The sequence below is a fragment of the Myotis daubentonii genome, chromosome 12 (genome assembly GCF_963259705.1).
Source record: "Myotis daubentonii chromosome 12, mMyoDau2.1, whole genome shotgun sequence".
In the NCBI taxonomy this organism is placed as follows: Eukaryota; Metazoa; Chordata; class Mammalia; order Chiroptera; family Vespertilionidae; genus Myotis; species Myotis daubentonii.
The window spans coordinates 11126980-11142736 of NC_081851.1; the positions used below are offsets into that span (position 1 = coordinate 11126980).

The following is a 15757-nucleotide window of genomic DNA, read 5'->3' on the forward strand; positions in this document are numbered from 1 at the left end:
GCGAGCCAGGTGGTGAAGAGCTCCCTCCCTCCACCCACAGGGCAGCAGCTCCATAGCTGTGACCAGTGAGACTGGAGGCCTTGTCCCTGTTTGCTCACAGGTGGAGATTCCTATGAGCAGAGAGGCGAGAAGATGGGGCCTCTGCACCTGCCCAGCTCCTGGCCTGTAAAGAGCAGTGCTATTCCCTCCCAGCTCCAGAGCAGTGGCTGAGGTCTCCCCAAGGGCAGGGCAGTCACACACACAGAGAGCTACAAAGCTGCCCCCAAATCAACTTTATGTGAAAGAAAGTATAGGGAAGTTCAAGCATAAGGGTGCTCTCCAAACAGTGGAGATGGAGGTGGTAAGCAATACAAAGGAGGCTGGTAGCTCTATGAGGACAAGCTAAATCACAAGCCAGCAAGTTCAATAGGAAGACCCAGAGGAAGAGACATCTAAGAGCCCTCCTGCGGTCAGAGCAAACCTCAAACACTGGCCTCAAAATCCACCTCTGCAAAGAATTTAATGGACCAGACGAGGAACAGTTTATAACCCAAAGCATTACTGAAAGAACAGTTCACTCAACTGGCAATTACTGGGGCCTAACAATTGGTGTGACACCACACAAGGCAGACGGCTTAACAGCGACATCAGGGAACGAGATGGTCAATACTAGCAAGAGCTCTGCTAGAACCACTGTCATCCCAGGGTGAGTGTGTCCATGCCCAAGTCTGTGCTCTCCCAGGGGCATCCACGGAGCTTCACAATTCAGGGGACACAGATGTCACTAAAGCAGACCAGCCAAGTCACTAAACAAACAAAAATAAAACTAGTCTCCTAGGGAGAGGGGAACAGTATCCAGACCTGCTACAATATACTACATAAAATGTCCAATTTTATACAAAAGTATGCGCTCTGCAAAGAAACAGGAATACATGACCTGTACAGAAAGACACACAGCCAACAAACACTACCTGTGTTCCTCAAAACAACCATCACAAATATGCTTGAAGAGCCCTGGCTGGTGTTGCTCAGTGGTCATAGCGCCAGCCCTCGCACTGAAGGGTCTCAGAGCTTGATTCCCAGTCAAGGACATGTACCTGGGTTTGGGTTCGCTCCCAGCTCCCTGGTCAGGGCACATGCAGGCGGCAACCAGTTAATGTATCTATCACATCGATGTTTCTCTTTCTCTCTCTCCCCCCTCCCCCCGCCCTCCCTTAAAATGGTCTGTGAACCAGAAAAGGTTTTAAAAACCACTACTCTGGAAAAGTTTCACATTTCCTCAAAAAGTGATATACCCAGCAATTCCACTCATACTGAAAAGGTACATACTGAAAAGAACTGAAAACCTATGTCCTCACCAATACTTGTACACATTATGTTCAAAGAAGCATTATTCAAAGTAGAAACCCCAAATGCCATCAACTGATAAATAAACAAAATGTGGCACATCCATACAGTGAAATATTGTTCAGGAATGAAGTACTGATTCATGCTACAGCATGGATGAACCCTGGAAAAATTATTCTAAGTTTAAGAAATTAGATACTAAAGACCACATATTCCATCATTTTGTTCATATGAAATGTCCAAATCAGGAAAAGCCATAAAGACAGAAAGTGATTTTAGTGGTTGCCAGGAGTTAGGGGTGGGGGTGGGGGGGTGGGAAGAAGTATGGAAAATGACTGCTAATGAGCATGAAGTAATTTCTTTTTGTTGTGATGAAAATATTCTAGAATTATAACACGGTGCTGTTTATAGCTTTGTGAATACACTTTGTGAATGGTAAACCACTGAATTGTATATCCCATAAGGGGGAATTTTATGGTGTGTGAATTAAAACTCAATTTAGAAAACAAATTCCTTAATACTACAAATATTAATCAGATATGCTAACTTACCAAAATTCTTTTACGATCCTTTTCGGATAAAAATTTTACAGGTGGGTATTTCTGGGTGAAGCTGTATAATACAAAGAGATTAAAGAAGAAAAAGTCAGACATCTCACATGAGTATTTTCTCTGCTTATTACCAAAGCAAAGGCCAGATTTTAGAACTTACTATTTTTGTTCTTCTCTTGCTACTCCAAGTAGTGGGGCAGGAACCAAGCAATCAGTAGCTAATTTGAATTCAAGAAATAGCTAATCTGCTCCTAGTTTCGAATCAAGCTAAGAGTATGCCTTGAGATTCTATTCCTAGAAGGGAAAATTGAAGAATGTGTAGACTACCAGCAGCCAAAGCTAAACACTAAAGAAGGAAGGTGGCAGCATTGTCACCATGCTGTATCAAGGCCTGGAAGGAGGAAAGCAGCTGCATAAAGTAGACCCAACGTAGGAGACGAGCCTCAGGGGAGTGAAAAAAGACCGCAAAGCTGATTTTCCTGATCCGGGCAGGTTCACAGTTCCAGCACCCACTCGATGGGCAAACTACTAGGCATCAGACTTTCTGTCTCTCAGTCTCTGTGGAACCTACTACAGGAAACTACTAGGTCTCCTCTTATCTTTCAGTGCCTCGTGGCCCAGGTAATGGGGCCATGGGCCATGGGTCCTGACCCACACTAATATTTCAGGAGCAGGTTAGCATAAATCATATATAAGATGTCAAGTGAGAGTTGCTAAGTACAGATTTGAAATAACCTTTCTTTAAAAAGGCCTTTCTTTTTGTTTGCTGTGGGCCTTCCACAATGTATGAGAAGCACCTGGTAATTAAACCTCATGATTGTTAGCTCCTGTTCAAACTGCAAGACAAGATAAGCTACTTTCAAGGCTACATTCTTGCATACCCTGCCCCCCACTCTTTTTATAACTCAGGAATAATTCCTACCAAGTAGTCTCTAGTTAGTAGAAAGTTCCCTTCCTCCCACCCCTTCGAACAAGCCCTTTTTGAACTTGTCATAACTTTTGCTCTAAGCATGTTTTACAGGCTCAGGGGGGAGTAGGACATCTGCCTGGACTGTCTCCTGACAGAGAGACAAACTCAACTTCACCCAAAATCCTCCTCCCTTCCTTGTGGCTTAGCAACAGTCAAGGATTACAAGGGGAAGCCACTCTTGTTTCTTGCCCTGTGTTGATTAGCAATACTTGGGCCTTTCCCTTTGTGGAAAGTATAATAAACTTCCTCTCTGCATCTCTTCTTTTAGTGTGAATTCTTTCACAGTCCTCACCACCGGCCAAACCCTAACAAATTTATTTACACAAATTCCAAGAAACAGGCTTTGTTGTTACTATCTTATTTGGAGAGTTGCTGGGCCAGGGGCACTGTCTTCATACCCTCCACATCTCAGCTGGGATACCGAATGCATCAATCGTTGCGGAAGAGAACAGAAAGAGGGCCTTGAAGCAAGTGTTCCTCACTGAAAGACCCATTAGGTTGGAGGGTGGAGCAGGAGGTCTTTCTTTGCAATCTAGACATTCTCCTATTAGGAGCTTCCAGATTCTCAAAAGGTCAAGTCCCCCTTGCAGACTACAAAAGCAGAGGCAGGCAGGGGGAAGGTGTGAGGGAATGGTGAGAAATTCAGTCTCCCCCTGGTTAGCTCTGTGCATCTCAGCACTTCCTGCTCTGACAGGCAGGGGCCATCTTTTTCCTTTCCTAATTTATTTTTCAATTACACTGGACATACAATACTATATTACTTTCAGGTGTACAACATAGTAGTTGGACATTTATATGCCCCATGAAGTGATCACCACAATAGGAGAGCGGTTGTCTTTAGCACACCCCACCATAGTGAGTGCGCTGCTGTGTGGACCAGGGCCAGCTCCACCTGCAGCCAGAGGAATCATGCTGGGAGGCGGGGGAGCCGATAGCCGCCTTCGCTGGGAAGCGACACTTTCTGTTACTGCAAATACTTCCTCAGTCACACAAGTGTAGGACAGGAAAGTCAACCTCAGCAATGCTTGTGTGCTACCCTCACACCTGCCACAATTCCCCTTGTCTTCTCATGTCCACCACTCCAGACCCAATCCCAAATCCCACCAACAGAATGAAGTATCTATACTAATAATAGAGGAATATGCAAATTGTCCTGGATGCCATCATATAACAACCAATCAGGATAGGGGCAGAGCTGCGGCAGAGAGCTCTCAGCAGGCTGGCAGGGCAGAGCAGTTAGGCAGCTAGGGGGATCACGCCAGGAGGGGAGAGCAATTAGGCAGTTAGGGGGATCAGGCCAGGAGGGGAGAGCAGTTAGGGCCATCAAGCCGGCAGGGAAGCAGTTAGGGGCATCAGGCAGGCAGGCGAGCCATTAGGAGCCAGTGGTTCTGGATTGCGAGAGGGATCCTGGATTGGAGAGGGTGCAGGCTGGGCTGAGGGACCCCCCTACCCCCCGTGCACAAATTTTGTGCACCGGGCCTCTACTGAATTAAATAATAAACATTTTCTTACATCCCCAAATTAATTATTTAGTAATTACTTTATGCCATTTCAGACTCCAACCTTATTATTTAATGGGATAGCCAGTAAAGAAGTTTTTCTTAGAGTTTAAAGTATCATTATTTGCTATCTACTCAAAGAACATTTAACAATACTGAAAGAAATTTTAGAGACAAAAAGGCAGTTTCAGGGAAGGGGGAGGGGGGGTCCCTCGGAGAGGAATGCATGAGTGACGGGAAGGAGATAGCGCCAAGATGCCAGAATGCTCATCTCGCTTATGCAGAGGATGGAGGAATGTTACAAGGGAACCATACATTCAGAGGAGAGAGGGATGTTGCAAGATAAGGGGGAGAGGAAAGGGGGGCACACAGGGCTCTGGGCTTTGAAACCGCTACTCTGCAAAAGAATGACCAATTAAATAGCACAAGGGTCATACACTAAGGAAGGGTCCAATGAGAAAGGGTCGTGAAGAGACAAAGAGCTGCAGCCTTTATAAACCCAGCAACAAAGAGGCTCAAAAAGGATTGATTTTTTTTCCCCCCATAAGAGAGAGTGAGCAGGTTTTTCCCATTTGGGGACCCCTCCCCAGGGGATCCCCTGACCACTGCCCAAGCAAAGTTTGTATATGCTTCCAATAAACTTCCGCATTTTTTACTAAAGAAGCCTTTTAGTCTGCGAGTTTATTCTTCAAACTTTGTAGGGCAAGAACCGACAAGGGGGAGATTCTGTGCCCCGAACCCCATGTAACAATATGAAGATGGAATTTTTAAAGTGGCATGTAGTCAAAGTAAGGAAGAGGAAAGGCCCGCATGAGCTGTGTACTCGTACTTCTGGAAAAGCACTGTCCCATTTCTTTCCCTGAAAAAAATATAATCATGACCTTTCAAAAGTATTTCTTGGGGGTGACTTTACTCAAAGTGACAAGCACACTAAGACAACATTATTTCCAGATACATTCTTATCCGGCTTGTGTTGAGATGGTGATTTGAGCATTCCTAAAACAGAGCCAGGAAAAATACAACCAGACCAAGTTCCAATGATTTCCACCACTAAGTCAGGCTCGTGCTTGACTTTATCACCAAAACATTAACTCAGGCTCATCTGTCACCTGACTTACTCACCAACCTGAAGAATAGAACCATGTATCAACACTAATAAAAGAGAAAAATGGTAATTGGCGTACGACGATACCCTTTTCATTGGCTAATCAGGGCTATATGCAAATTAACTGCCAACTAAGATTGGCAGTTAACTGCCAACAAGATGGCGGTTAATTTGCATATGTAGGCACAATGCAGGGAGGCGAAAGGGAAAGCAGGAAGAAGCCCCCTGCCACTGACAGTGATCGGAAACCCAGGGGGGAGCTAAGAGCTGGGGGGCAGGGCAAAGGCGGCCCTGGGGCCGCCTTTGCCCTGCCCCCCAGCCATGATCGGAGAATCAGGTGCCTTTGCCGCCCTGGCCAGTGATAGCAGGAAGTAGGGGTGGAGCCAGCAATGGGAGCTGGGCATGGTCGAAGCTGGCAGTCCCGGGAGCTAGGGGTCCCTTGCCTGGGCCTAAAGCGAAGCCCACGATCGCGGGGCCGCTGCAGCTGCGGGTCCCCGCTGCCTGGGCCGGACGCCTAGGCCAGAGGCGTCAGGCCTGGGCAAGGGGCCGATCCTGTGATTGGAGGGTGATGGGAGTCAATGCCTGAGGGCTCCCAGTATGTGAGAGGGGGCAGGCTGGGCTGAGGGACACTCCCCCCCACACACACACCCAGTGCACGAATTTCGTGCACCGGGCCCCTAGTCTATAATAATAAAAGGATAATATGCTAATTAGACTGGACATCATTCCGGACGTTTTTATGGATGACGCTGGGCCAGAGGGAAGCCTGGGTCCTGGGTGCCAGAGGGAAGCCGGTGCTGGCAGTCAGGGAAAAGAAGGCCTGCTCTTGCATGAATTTCGTGCATCAGGCCTCTAGTTTTATAATAACCAGTAAGGCAGGGCCAACAGGAAAATTCTTAACCTTTGCACCTATTTTAAAGGTAATTCTGACTGCCTAAGAAGCATAAGTTACTGGTAAATTCCTTAAGATTATATTCACACTTGTGCTTCTCCTTCCAGTTTAAAAAGCACAAAGAGTCTGCATAGGAAGATATGAACTTACCTCCTCCTCCCAGCTACACATGGAACATGACAAACTACAGCTACATATGGAACAATTTGCTCTGAAAACTAGCTGAACAGCTCCTTCAGGACAAGAATAAAACGGTAGCAGAAGCAGAATACTCGGTCTCACTAAAAAGCCCATCCAGGCATAGTGAACCATGGACAGGAGAGAGCTCACAAATACAGAGTTTCTCCCTGATGCCCCACATCAAGCACCCCAACCCTTGGACTCTGCCTGGGAGATATGAGCCCCCAAAACATTTGGCTTTGAAACACAACAGGGTTTTTGTCCAGGAGAGCCACAGGATGTAAGTAACGGAGATTCACTCTTAAAGGGCTTGTGCGGCCCAAGTTGGTTTGGCTCAGTGGATAGAGCATCAGCCGCAGACTAAAGGGTCCCGGGTTCAATTCCAGTCAAGGGCATATGGGTTGCAGGCTCGATTCCAGGCCCTGGTCGAGGCTCGTGCAGGAGACAATTAGGGCTCTTCCTCTCCGTGAAGAAAAGGCGCTGGCGAGAGGCACTTTTGCATTCTCCCTCTACCTTTATAGTGTTGGTGGGCACCATTTTTGCACTCTGCCTCTAACCTGCTAATGCCAATGGGCATGCCTGGCACCTGCACCACTCCGATAGCCCCAACAAAGTTAAGTGGCCCCAAGTAGCCCACACAAGGGAACTCCCCAGGCACCTGGCTCGTGTGGCCAGGATGAATTGTGTTTCTGAGCCCCGTGGATCTGAAACAATTAGAGACAGTTCTTGGCAAACTATGATCCCTCCACGGCACAGCACAGACAGCAGACTGAAACACCCAAGTCTTCCTCTGAAAAAGGCCTATTTACTGGCCCTCAGCTTCAGCCTGAGTGGCAGGCTTTTGGTGGATGACTCACCCCGGGGCTAAGGAAGGGTTCCTCACAGAACATGGGCCAAGGGAAGCCATCTTTGCGTCTCCCCTGGACTAGCTACAGCTTGCCAGGACCTGCCAAAAAAGAGCTCAAACACTTGTCTGAGCCCTGAATTTTTGCATCTATTGCCAAGGAGAAAACCCATAACTCCCGTGGGTCCGGAAGTCGGCAGGGTTTGCCACTGCCGTCCCACAGGACTGTGTATGTTTGCATACTGTAAAAGCTGCTACCTGAGGGTCTAGACCAGGGGTGGGCAAACTTTTTGACTCGAGGGCCACAATGGGTTCTTAAACTGGACCGGAGGGCCGGAACAAAAGCATGGATGGAGTGTTTGTGTGAACTAATATAAATTCAAAGTAAACATCATTACATAAAAGGGTACGGTCTTTTTTTTTTTTTTTTAGTTTTATTCATTTCAAACGTGGGCCGTAGTTTGCCCACGGCTGGTCTAGACTCCAATCTGCCTGAAAGCAGGAGCTGACTGAGATCCCACTCTCTGCAACACCACAGGTCTCGGCATCCCTTCAACGAGCCCCGACCAAGAATAAACCAGAATGCTTAGACAATCACCAGGTTCAAGAGGCAACCGAGTGTCAGGGAAAGGCTAAGCAATAAGGTTCATCTCCTGCCTATGGCCACCCTTCAGGACTGGCAGACAGACAGCTGTTTCACCTAACACACAGAAACAAGCAGAGAGTTAAGCAAACGAGGAAACAAAGGAATGTGTTCCAAATAAAACACCAGGAAAGAAAACATAATAAGACAAAGGTAAATAATTTACCTGATTAGATTTTTAAGTGATGATCATAAAGATGCTAACCAAACTCAGGAGAAAAATTTATGAACACAGCACAAACATCCACAAAGAGAATATATAAGTACCAAACAGATGTCATAGAGCTGAAGAATAAAATACTAAACTGAAAAATACAGTAGGGGGTACAATAGCAGATTAGAAGAAGCAGGAAAAAGAGAATCAGTGATCTAGAAAGACAGAGCAGTAGACCTCATCACAAAAGAGCAGCAAAAAGAAAAGAAAAATTAAAAATGGAAGATGACTTAAGGGACCTATAAGAAAATAACAAGTGAAATAACATTCATATTATAAGGGTCCCTGTAGGAGAAAAGAGAAAGGGTCAGAAAAGTTATTTGAAGAAATAATGGCTGAAAACTTCCCCAAACTTGAGAAGCAAACAGACAACCAGATCCAGAAAGTCAGGGAATTTGAAACAAAATGAACCCAAACAGACCAAAAGGACATATAAAATGTCTTAAGTTGATGACGTTAGGAAAATCTTAAAAGCGGGAAGAGAAAAAAAAATGTATTAAGTGTAAGGGAGTTCCTATAAGACTATTAGCAGATTTCTCAGCAAAAACTTTGTAGGCCAGAAGAGAATGACATGATAAATTCAAAGCCCTGAGAGGAAAAATACCCTTCTAATCAAGAAAACACTACCTGGCAATGTTACCATTCAGAGCTGGAGAGATAGGGTTCCAAAGGAACAAAAGCTAAAGGTCATCAAAACTAACTGGTCTTACAAGTAATGCAAATTTTAAGCTGAAAAGAAAGGGCACTAATCACTAACATGAACACAGAGTAAAAATCTCTGATAAAAGTATATTATGAAGATAGTATATTATAAAGCTAATATGAGGTCAACTGAGAAGATTCATAAAAATAACTAGCACTGTAACAGTTAAGTAATACACAAAATAAAGATGTAAAATGTAACATCAAAAACAAAATGTGAGAGAGGTAAAAGTGTAGAGATTTAGAATGAATTCAAACTTAATTTCCTAGCCAACTTGAAAGACTGTTAAGACACACACACACACACACACACACACACACGCTGTTATACGTAAGGCAGGCAGAGGCAGGTGGAGGTGGATCTCAGAATGCCTTAGGTCTTTTGCTGATCTACTCCCAGGCCAGATGCTGATAAAAGCTAGCCTTGTTGTGAAACTAATCCTTTCATGCACATTTAGGTTAAGCAAAAGCAGCCACAAACTAAATCGTTTGTAGCTCCAAAAACATTGCCCACAACCAGTCATAGGCAGCACCTGACATTGGCCTTCACCACAGTCCCTCCCAAGAGGCTCCAGAACCAAAACACCCAGTGGCCAGCTTCAGACATCAGCCCAGGATCCAATTATCTTCACAAGTGACACACCCAAGGGGAGATCTCTGCAGATACCAGACCCTTCTAAGGTGAATTCTGCTGCATGTAACCAGTACCTGCACAGCAGGTCATACAGTGTGGTTGAGGTTGATCTTCACAGTCAGCCAGACACAGGGCTGACACCACACATGAATAAACCAATAACAATCAAGACTCTTTTGCAACAGGAGAGCCCACATAACCCACACAAGGGACATTCCTGTAGCACTCAGATCAGGTGATCAAGGAAACTGCACCACTAGTACCACAGGACACCCACTAAGGCCACCCTCCAAAGACTAAAATATAGAAACAAATACAAAGATGCAGCCCAAATGGGGAGACAAAGAAGATGCCACAAATGAAAGAACAGGAGAAATCCCCAGGAAAAGACTAAATGAAATTTAGGTAAGCAATTTATCAGGATAGAGTATAAAAAAATGGTTATAAGGATGTTCTAGGAACTTAGTGAGACCTTCAAGGAACTTAGTAGGAATGACAACAACATGCAAAGAGGACATAGAAACCATAAAAAAGAACCAGTCAGAAATGAAGAATACAATATATGAAATGAAGAATACACTGGAAGGAATAAACATAAAGTTGAATGAAGTGGACAAATGAATCAGTGATTTGAAAAACAAGGTAGAAAAGCTACCCAATCAGAGCAACAACAACAAATTTTTTTTAATGAAAATAGTTTAAAGAACCTTAGGGACAAAATGAAGTGTATCAACATTCACATCATGGTGGTAGAGAAAGGAGAAGAGAGAGCAAAGAATTGAGAACCTATTAGAAGAAATAATGACAAACTTCTCTAGCTTGGTGAAGGAAAAAGACACACAAGACCAGGAAGCACACACAATCCCAAACAAGATGAACCCAAGGAGGCCCACACCAAATACATCGTAATTAAAATAGCAAGGTTAAAGACAAAGAAATAATCTGAAAAGTAGCAACACAATGAAAATTAGATACCTAAAAAGGAGCTCCCATAATACTTTTAGCTCATTTCTGAATAGAAACATTTCGGGCCAGAAGGGAGTGGGATGAAATATTCAGTGCTGAAAAGGAAGGACTTTCAACACAGACTACTTTACCCAATAAAACTGTAATTTAAAATTGAAGAAGACATAAAGATCTTCCCAGACAAATGAAATCTAAATGAGTTTGTTAAGATCAACCTAGCATTATAAGAACGGTTAAAGGGCCAATAAAGACAATGAGAAAAAAGAAAAAAGCAAAAAAAACCAAACAAAAAAGCTAAAAAACATAGTTAAACAAATAAAATGGCAATAAATACATACCTATTAATAATCACTTTAAATAGTGTAAATTCTTCAATCAAAAGGTATAGGATAGCTGAAAGGATAAGAAAAAAACCCATATATATGCTGTCTAAAAGAGACCCACTTGAGAATGAAAGAAATGCACAGACTAAAAGCACAGGGGTGGAAAAAGATATTTCATGCAAATGGAAAGGGGAAAAATTTCTGGGATAGTGATAATTATGTGACAAAATAGACTTTATTTTTTAATTATGGTTTTATTGATTTCAGAGAAATAGCAACACCAATAAGAAAGAAAAATCAATTGGCTGCCTCCTGCATGCCCCCTATTGGTGATTGAACCTGCAATCCAGGATTGTGCCCTGACCATGAATCAAACCGGCAACCTCCAGGTACATGGGACAATGCTCAACCAACTGACAAAATAGACTTTAAACAAAGGCTATAGTAAGAGACAAAGGAGGACATTACATAATGATAAAAGAAGCATCCAACAAGAGAATATAATCCATATAAACATTTATATACTCAACATAGGAACATCAAAATATGTAAAGCCAAAAAATAAAAAAACAGAGAGAACCAAGGTGGCGGCATAGGTTAACGCCGGAGATTGCTGCCTCGAACAACCAATTCAAGGGTACACCTAAAAGACGGAACGGACATCATCCAGAACCACAGGAAGGCTGGCTGAGTGGAAATTCTACAACTAGGAGGAAAGAGAATATCATACCCAGACTCAGAGGCGCAGTGCTGAAGTGAAATACTGAGGTGAGGAGTGCGCGTGAGCGGGCTGACGGCGGAGGGTGCGGTTGTTGTTTTCAATCGGGAGGGAGGTTCAGACTCTGAGCTCCAGATCCGGGCGAGTCTCTAGGGACCCAGACTCAAACGGGAGAAGCGGGACTGTCTGGCTTTGGTCGGAACTTGAAGGCAGCTTTCTCTCCGAGGTTTGCAGCGGTTGCTGGACTCTGTGAGGCAGAGCCCCTAGGGACGGAACTGAGAGCAGCCATAACTGCTCGCTCTGCCCGCCCTGCTTGATCCCGTGCGACCCGCCCCGCCCAAGCCCTGCACAGAGCCATTTGCCAGATAGCCTCAGGCAAACGCTAGATTAGCACCTCCCCAGAGGACAGAAGTTTTCCCACTGCAGACACAGCTGACTCTCACAGCCAGTTGGCCTGGAGGTCAAATCCCCCCAGTATTAACTACAACAATCAAGGCTTAACTACAACAAGACTGTGCACAAAGACCACTAGGGGGTGCACCAAGAAAGCATAAAAAAAAATGCGGAGACAAAGAAACAGGACAAAATTGTCAATGGAAGATATAGAGTTCAGAACCACACTTTTAAGGTCTCTCAAGAACTGTCTAGACGCTGCCGATAAACTTAATGAGATCTACAAGAAATCTAATGAGACCCTCGATGTTATGATAAAGAACCAACTAGAAATTAAGCATACATGGACTGAAATAATGAATACTATACAGACTCCCAACAGCAGACCAGAGGAGCACAAGAATCAAGTCAAAGATTTGAAATGCGAAAAAGCAAAAAACACCCAACTGGAAAAGCAAAATAAAAAAAGAATCCGAAAATACGAAGATAGTGTAAGGAGCCTCTGGGACAGCTTCAAGAGTACCAACATCAGAATTATAGGGGTGCCAGAAGATGAGAGAGAGCAAGATATTGAAAACCTATTTTAAGAAATAATGACAGAAAACTTCCCCTACCTGGTGAAAGAAATGGACTTACAGGTCCAAGAAGTGCAGAGAACCCCAAACAAAAGGAATCCAAAGAGGACCACACCAAGACACATCATAATTAAAATGCCAAGAGCAAAAGACAAAGAGAAAATCCTAAAAGCAGCAAGAGAAAGAAACTCAGTTACCTACAAGGGAATACCCATACGACTGTCAGCTGATTTCTCAACAGAAACTTTGCAGGCCAGAAGGGAATGGCAAGAAATATTCAAAGTGATGAATACCAAGAACCTACAACCACGATTACTTTATCCAGCAAAGCTATCATTCAGAACTGAAGGTCAGATAAAGAGCTTCACAGATAAGGAAAAGCTAAAGGAGTTCATCACCACCAAACCAGTATTATAGGAAATGCTGAAAGGTATCCTTTAAGAAGAGGAAGAAGAAGAAAAAGGTAAAGATACAAATTATGAACAACAAACATGCATCTATCAACAAGTGAATCTAAGAATCAAGTGAACAGATAATCTGGTGATCATAATAGAATCAGGGACATAGAAAGGGAATGGACTGACTATTCTTGGGGGGGAAAGGGGTGTGGGAGATGCAGGAAGAGACTGGACAAAAATCGTGCACCTATGGATGAGGACAGTGGGTGGGGAGTGAGGGCGGATGGTGGGGCGGGAACTGGAAGGAGGGGAGTTATGGGGGGGAAAAAGAGGAGCAAATGTAATAATCTGAACAATAAAGATTTAATTAAAATATAAAGCCAACCTTGATGGACATAAAAGAAGATATTGACAACATTACAGTTATAGTAGGGGATTTTATCACCCCCACTGACATCAATGGAGAGATCGTCCAGACAGAAAATCAACAAGGAGATGGCAGCTTTAAATGACACAACAGATCAGATGGATTTATTGATATCTTCAGAGCATTACACCCCAAAGCAGAATAACATACATTCTTTTCTAAGAACACATGTCCTTTCTAGCACAGACCACATGTTAGGACACAAAACAAGTGTCAGTAAATTTAAGAATATTGAAATCATATCAGCCATCTTTTCTGACCATAAGAGTATGAAACTAGAAATCAATCACAATGAAAAACTGAAAACTCACAAAGTCATGGAGGCTAACTAACATGTTACTAAACCAAGAATGGGTGAACAACGAGATAAAAAAGAAATCTAAAGATACGTTGAAACAAATGAAAATAAAAAGACAACCCAAAATCAATCGGACAACGTGAAAGCAATCCTGAGAGGGAAATTCATAGCATTGCAGGCCTACCTCAAGAAATAAGAAAAATCTCAAATGAACAATCTAACTTTACACTTCAAGGAACTAGGAAAACAACAAAGCACAAAATGAGTAGAAGAAGATATAAAAAAGTAAGAGCAGAAATAAAAAAGAGTCTAAAATAGCAATATAAAATATCAATGAAATCAAGAGCTGCAAAAAAGGAGGAACTCTTACCCTTTAAGACAGCATGGACAGACCTGGAGATTATTATACTAAGCAAAATAAGCCAGTCAGAGAAAGACAACTACCATATGATTTCACTCATATGTGGAATCTAATGAACAAAATAAACTAACACACCAAATAGAAACAGATTCATAGAGAATAGACTGTAAGCTGTCAGACATGAGGAGGGTTGAGGAGCTAGGTGAAATATGTACAGAGATTAATCAGGCAAAAAAACAACATAAAAACTTATAGTCCTGGCCGGTGTGGCTCAGATGGTTGAGCATCTTCCTATACACAACAAGATCAACAGTTAGATTCCCAGTCAGGGCACATGCCCAAGTTGCGGGTTTGTTCCCAGTCAAGTGCATATGAAAGGCAACTGATAAATGTTTCTCTCTTTCTCCCATCTTCTACCTCTAAAAAAAATAATAATAAAATTTTTTTTTCAAAAACAAAACTCATACTCACAGACAACAGTATTGTGATTACCAGAGATAAAGGATTGCTATGGGAGGAGATAGGAGAGGGTATAGAGGAGGATAAATGGTGTTGGAAGATTTGACCTGGGCAGTGATCATACAATATACTATACAGATAACATCCTATCTAATAATAGACAAAGATGGTAAATGACCGTACCTTCGCTACACCTCCCATTGGCTAATCACCGCGATATGCAAATTAGCCGCCAACAAAGATGGCGGCTAATTTGCATACTGCAAACAGGGCGGGACAATGCGAGCCACCATCCAGGCCCTGTGTTCAGCCCTGGGCAGCGGGGCTTAGGCGGTGCAATCACGCCGCCTAAGCCCCACCCCCAGCTGGGACTCCTGTATGCCGTCTAAGCCCCGCCCCCAGCTGGGACTCCTGTGTGCTGCCTAAGCCCTGTGCTACCTAAGCTCTGCCTCTAGCCGGGACCCCTGTGTGCCACCTAAGCCTTGCCGCCAGCCGGGACCCCATGGCCATCCAAGAGCAGGAAAATGCCGTCCATAGGCAGCACCCAGCAGGGCCTGCCCCCGGGTCGCCGTGGCGATCCAGCCAATGGTTAGCAGGAAAGTGCAGCCTGCAGGCAGCACCCAGGTGGGCCTGATTCTGGGTCGTCATGGCGATCCCAGAGCAGGAAAGTGCAGCCTGCAGGCAGCACCTCACCCTGGGCACAGCTCACGGGAGAGTACAATACGCAGTGGAGGACAGGAGCCTGAGATATCAACACAGAGGGGCGCCTGCTCCAAGACTCCACAGTGTGGCTGGAGGCAGCCCCCAGCGGAGATACACACACACACACACACACACACACACACACAGCGCCTGCTCTGAGCCTCCAATGTGGCTGGGGGCAGGCCCCCACCGGACACACACACACACACACACACACACACACACACACGGGACGCCTGCTCCGAGCCTCTGCTGCCAGACTATGGCCGTCAGTAGGACATCCACTGAGGGCTCCTGGACTGTGAGAGGGGCAGGCTGGGCTAAGGGAACCCCACCCCCCAGTACATGAATTTCGTGCACCGGGCCTCTAGTATTATATAATTATACACTTGAAATCTATATATTTTCATTATCTAATGTTACCACAGTAAATTCCAAAATCTTTTTAATAATAATTTTTCTGACAGAACTTGGGGAAGAAACCAAGATGGCGACATAGGTAAACACCGGAGATTGCTGCCTCGCACAACCACTTCAAAAATACAACTAAAAGACGGAACGGACATCACCCAGAACC

At 44.3% G+C, this 15757-nt stretch overlaps 1 protein-coding gene across 4 annotated transcripts in view; it reads right to left on the reverse strand.

The window, feature by feature from the left end:
• Positions 1-15757, reverse strand: part of UXS1 (UDP-glucuronate decarboxylase 1) — a 115522-nt gene that overhangs the window by 41171 nt on the left and 58594 nt on the right. For 2 of the 4 annotated variants that reach the window (XM_059658952.1, XM_059658951.1), the window contains exon 5: positions 1878-1938. The exons of the other annotated variants lie outside the window; for them this stretch is intronic. In XM_059658952.1, coding sequence (XP_059514935.1) covers positions 1878-1938 — 61 coding nt within the window. The remainder of the gene's footprint in view (positions 1-1877; positions 1939-15757) is intronic. 4 annotated transcript variants of the gene reach the window in all.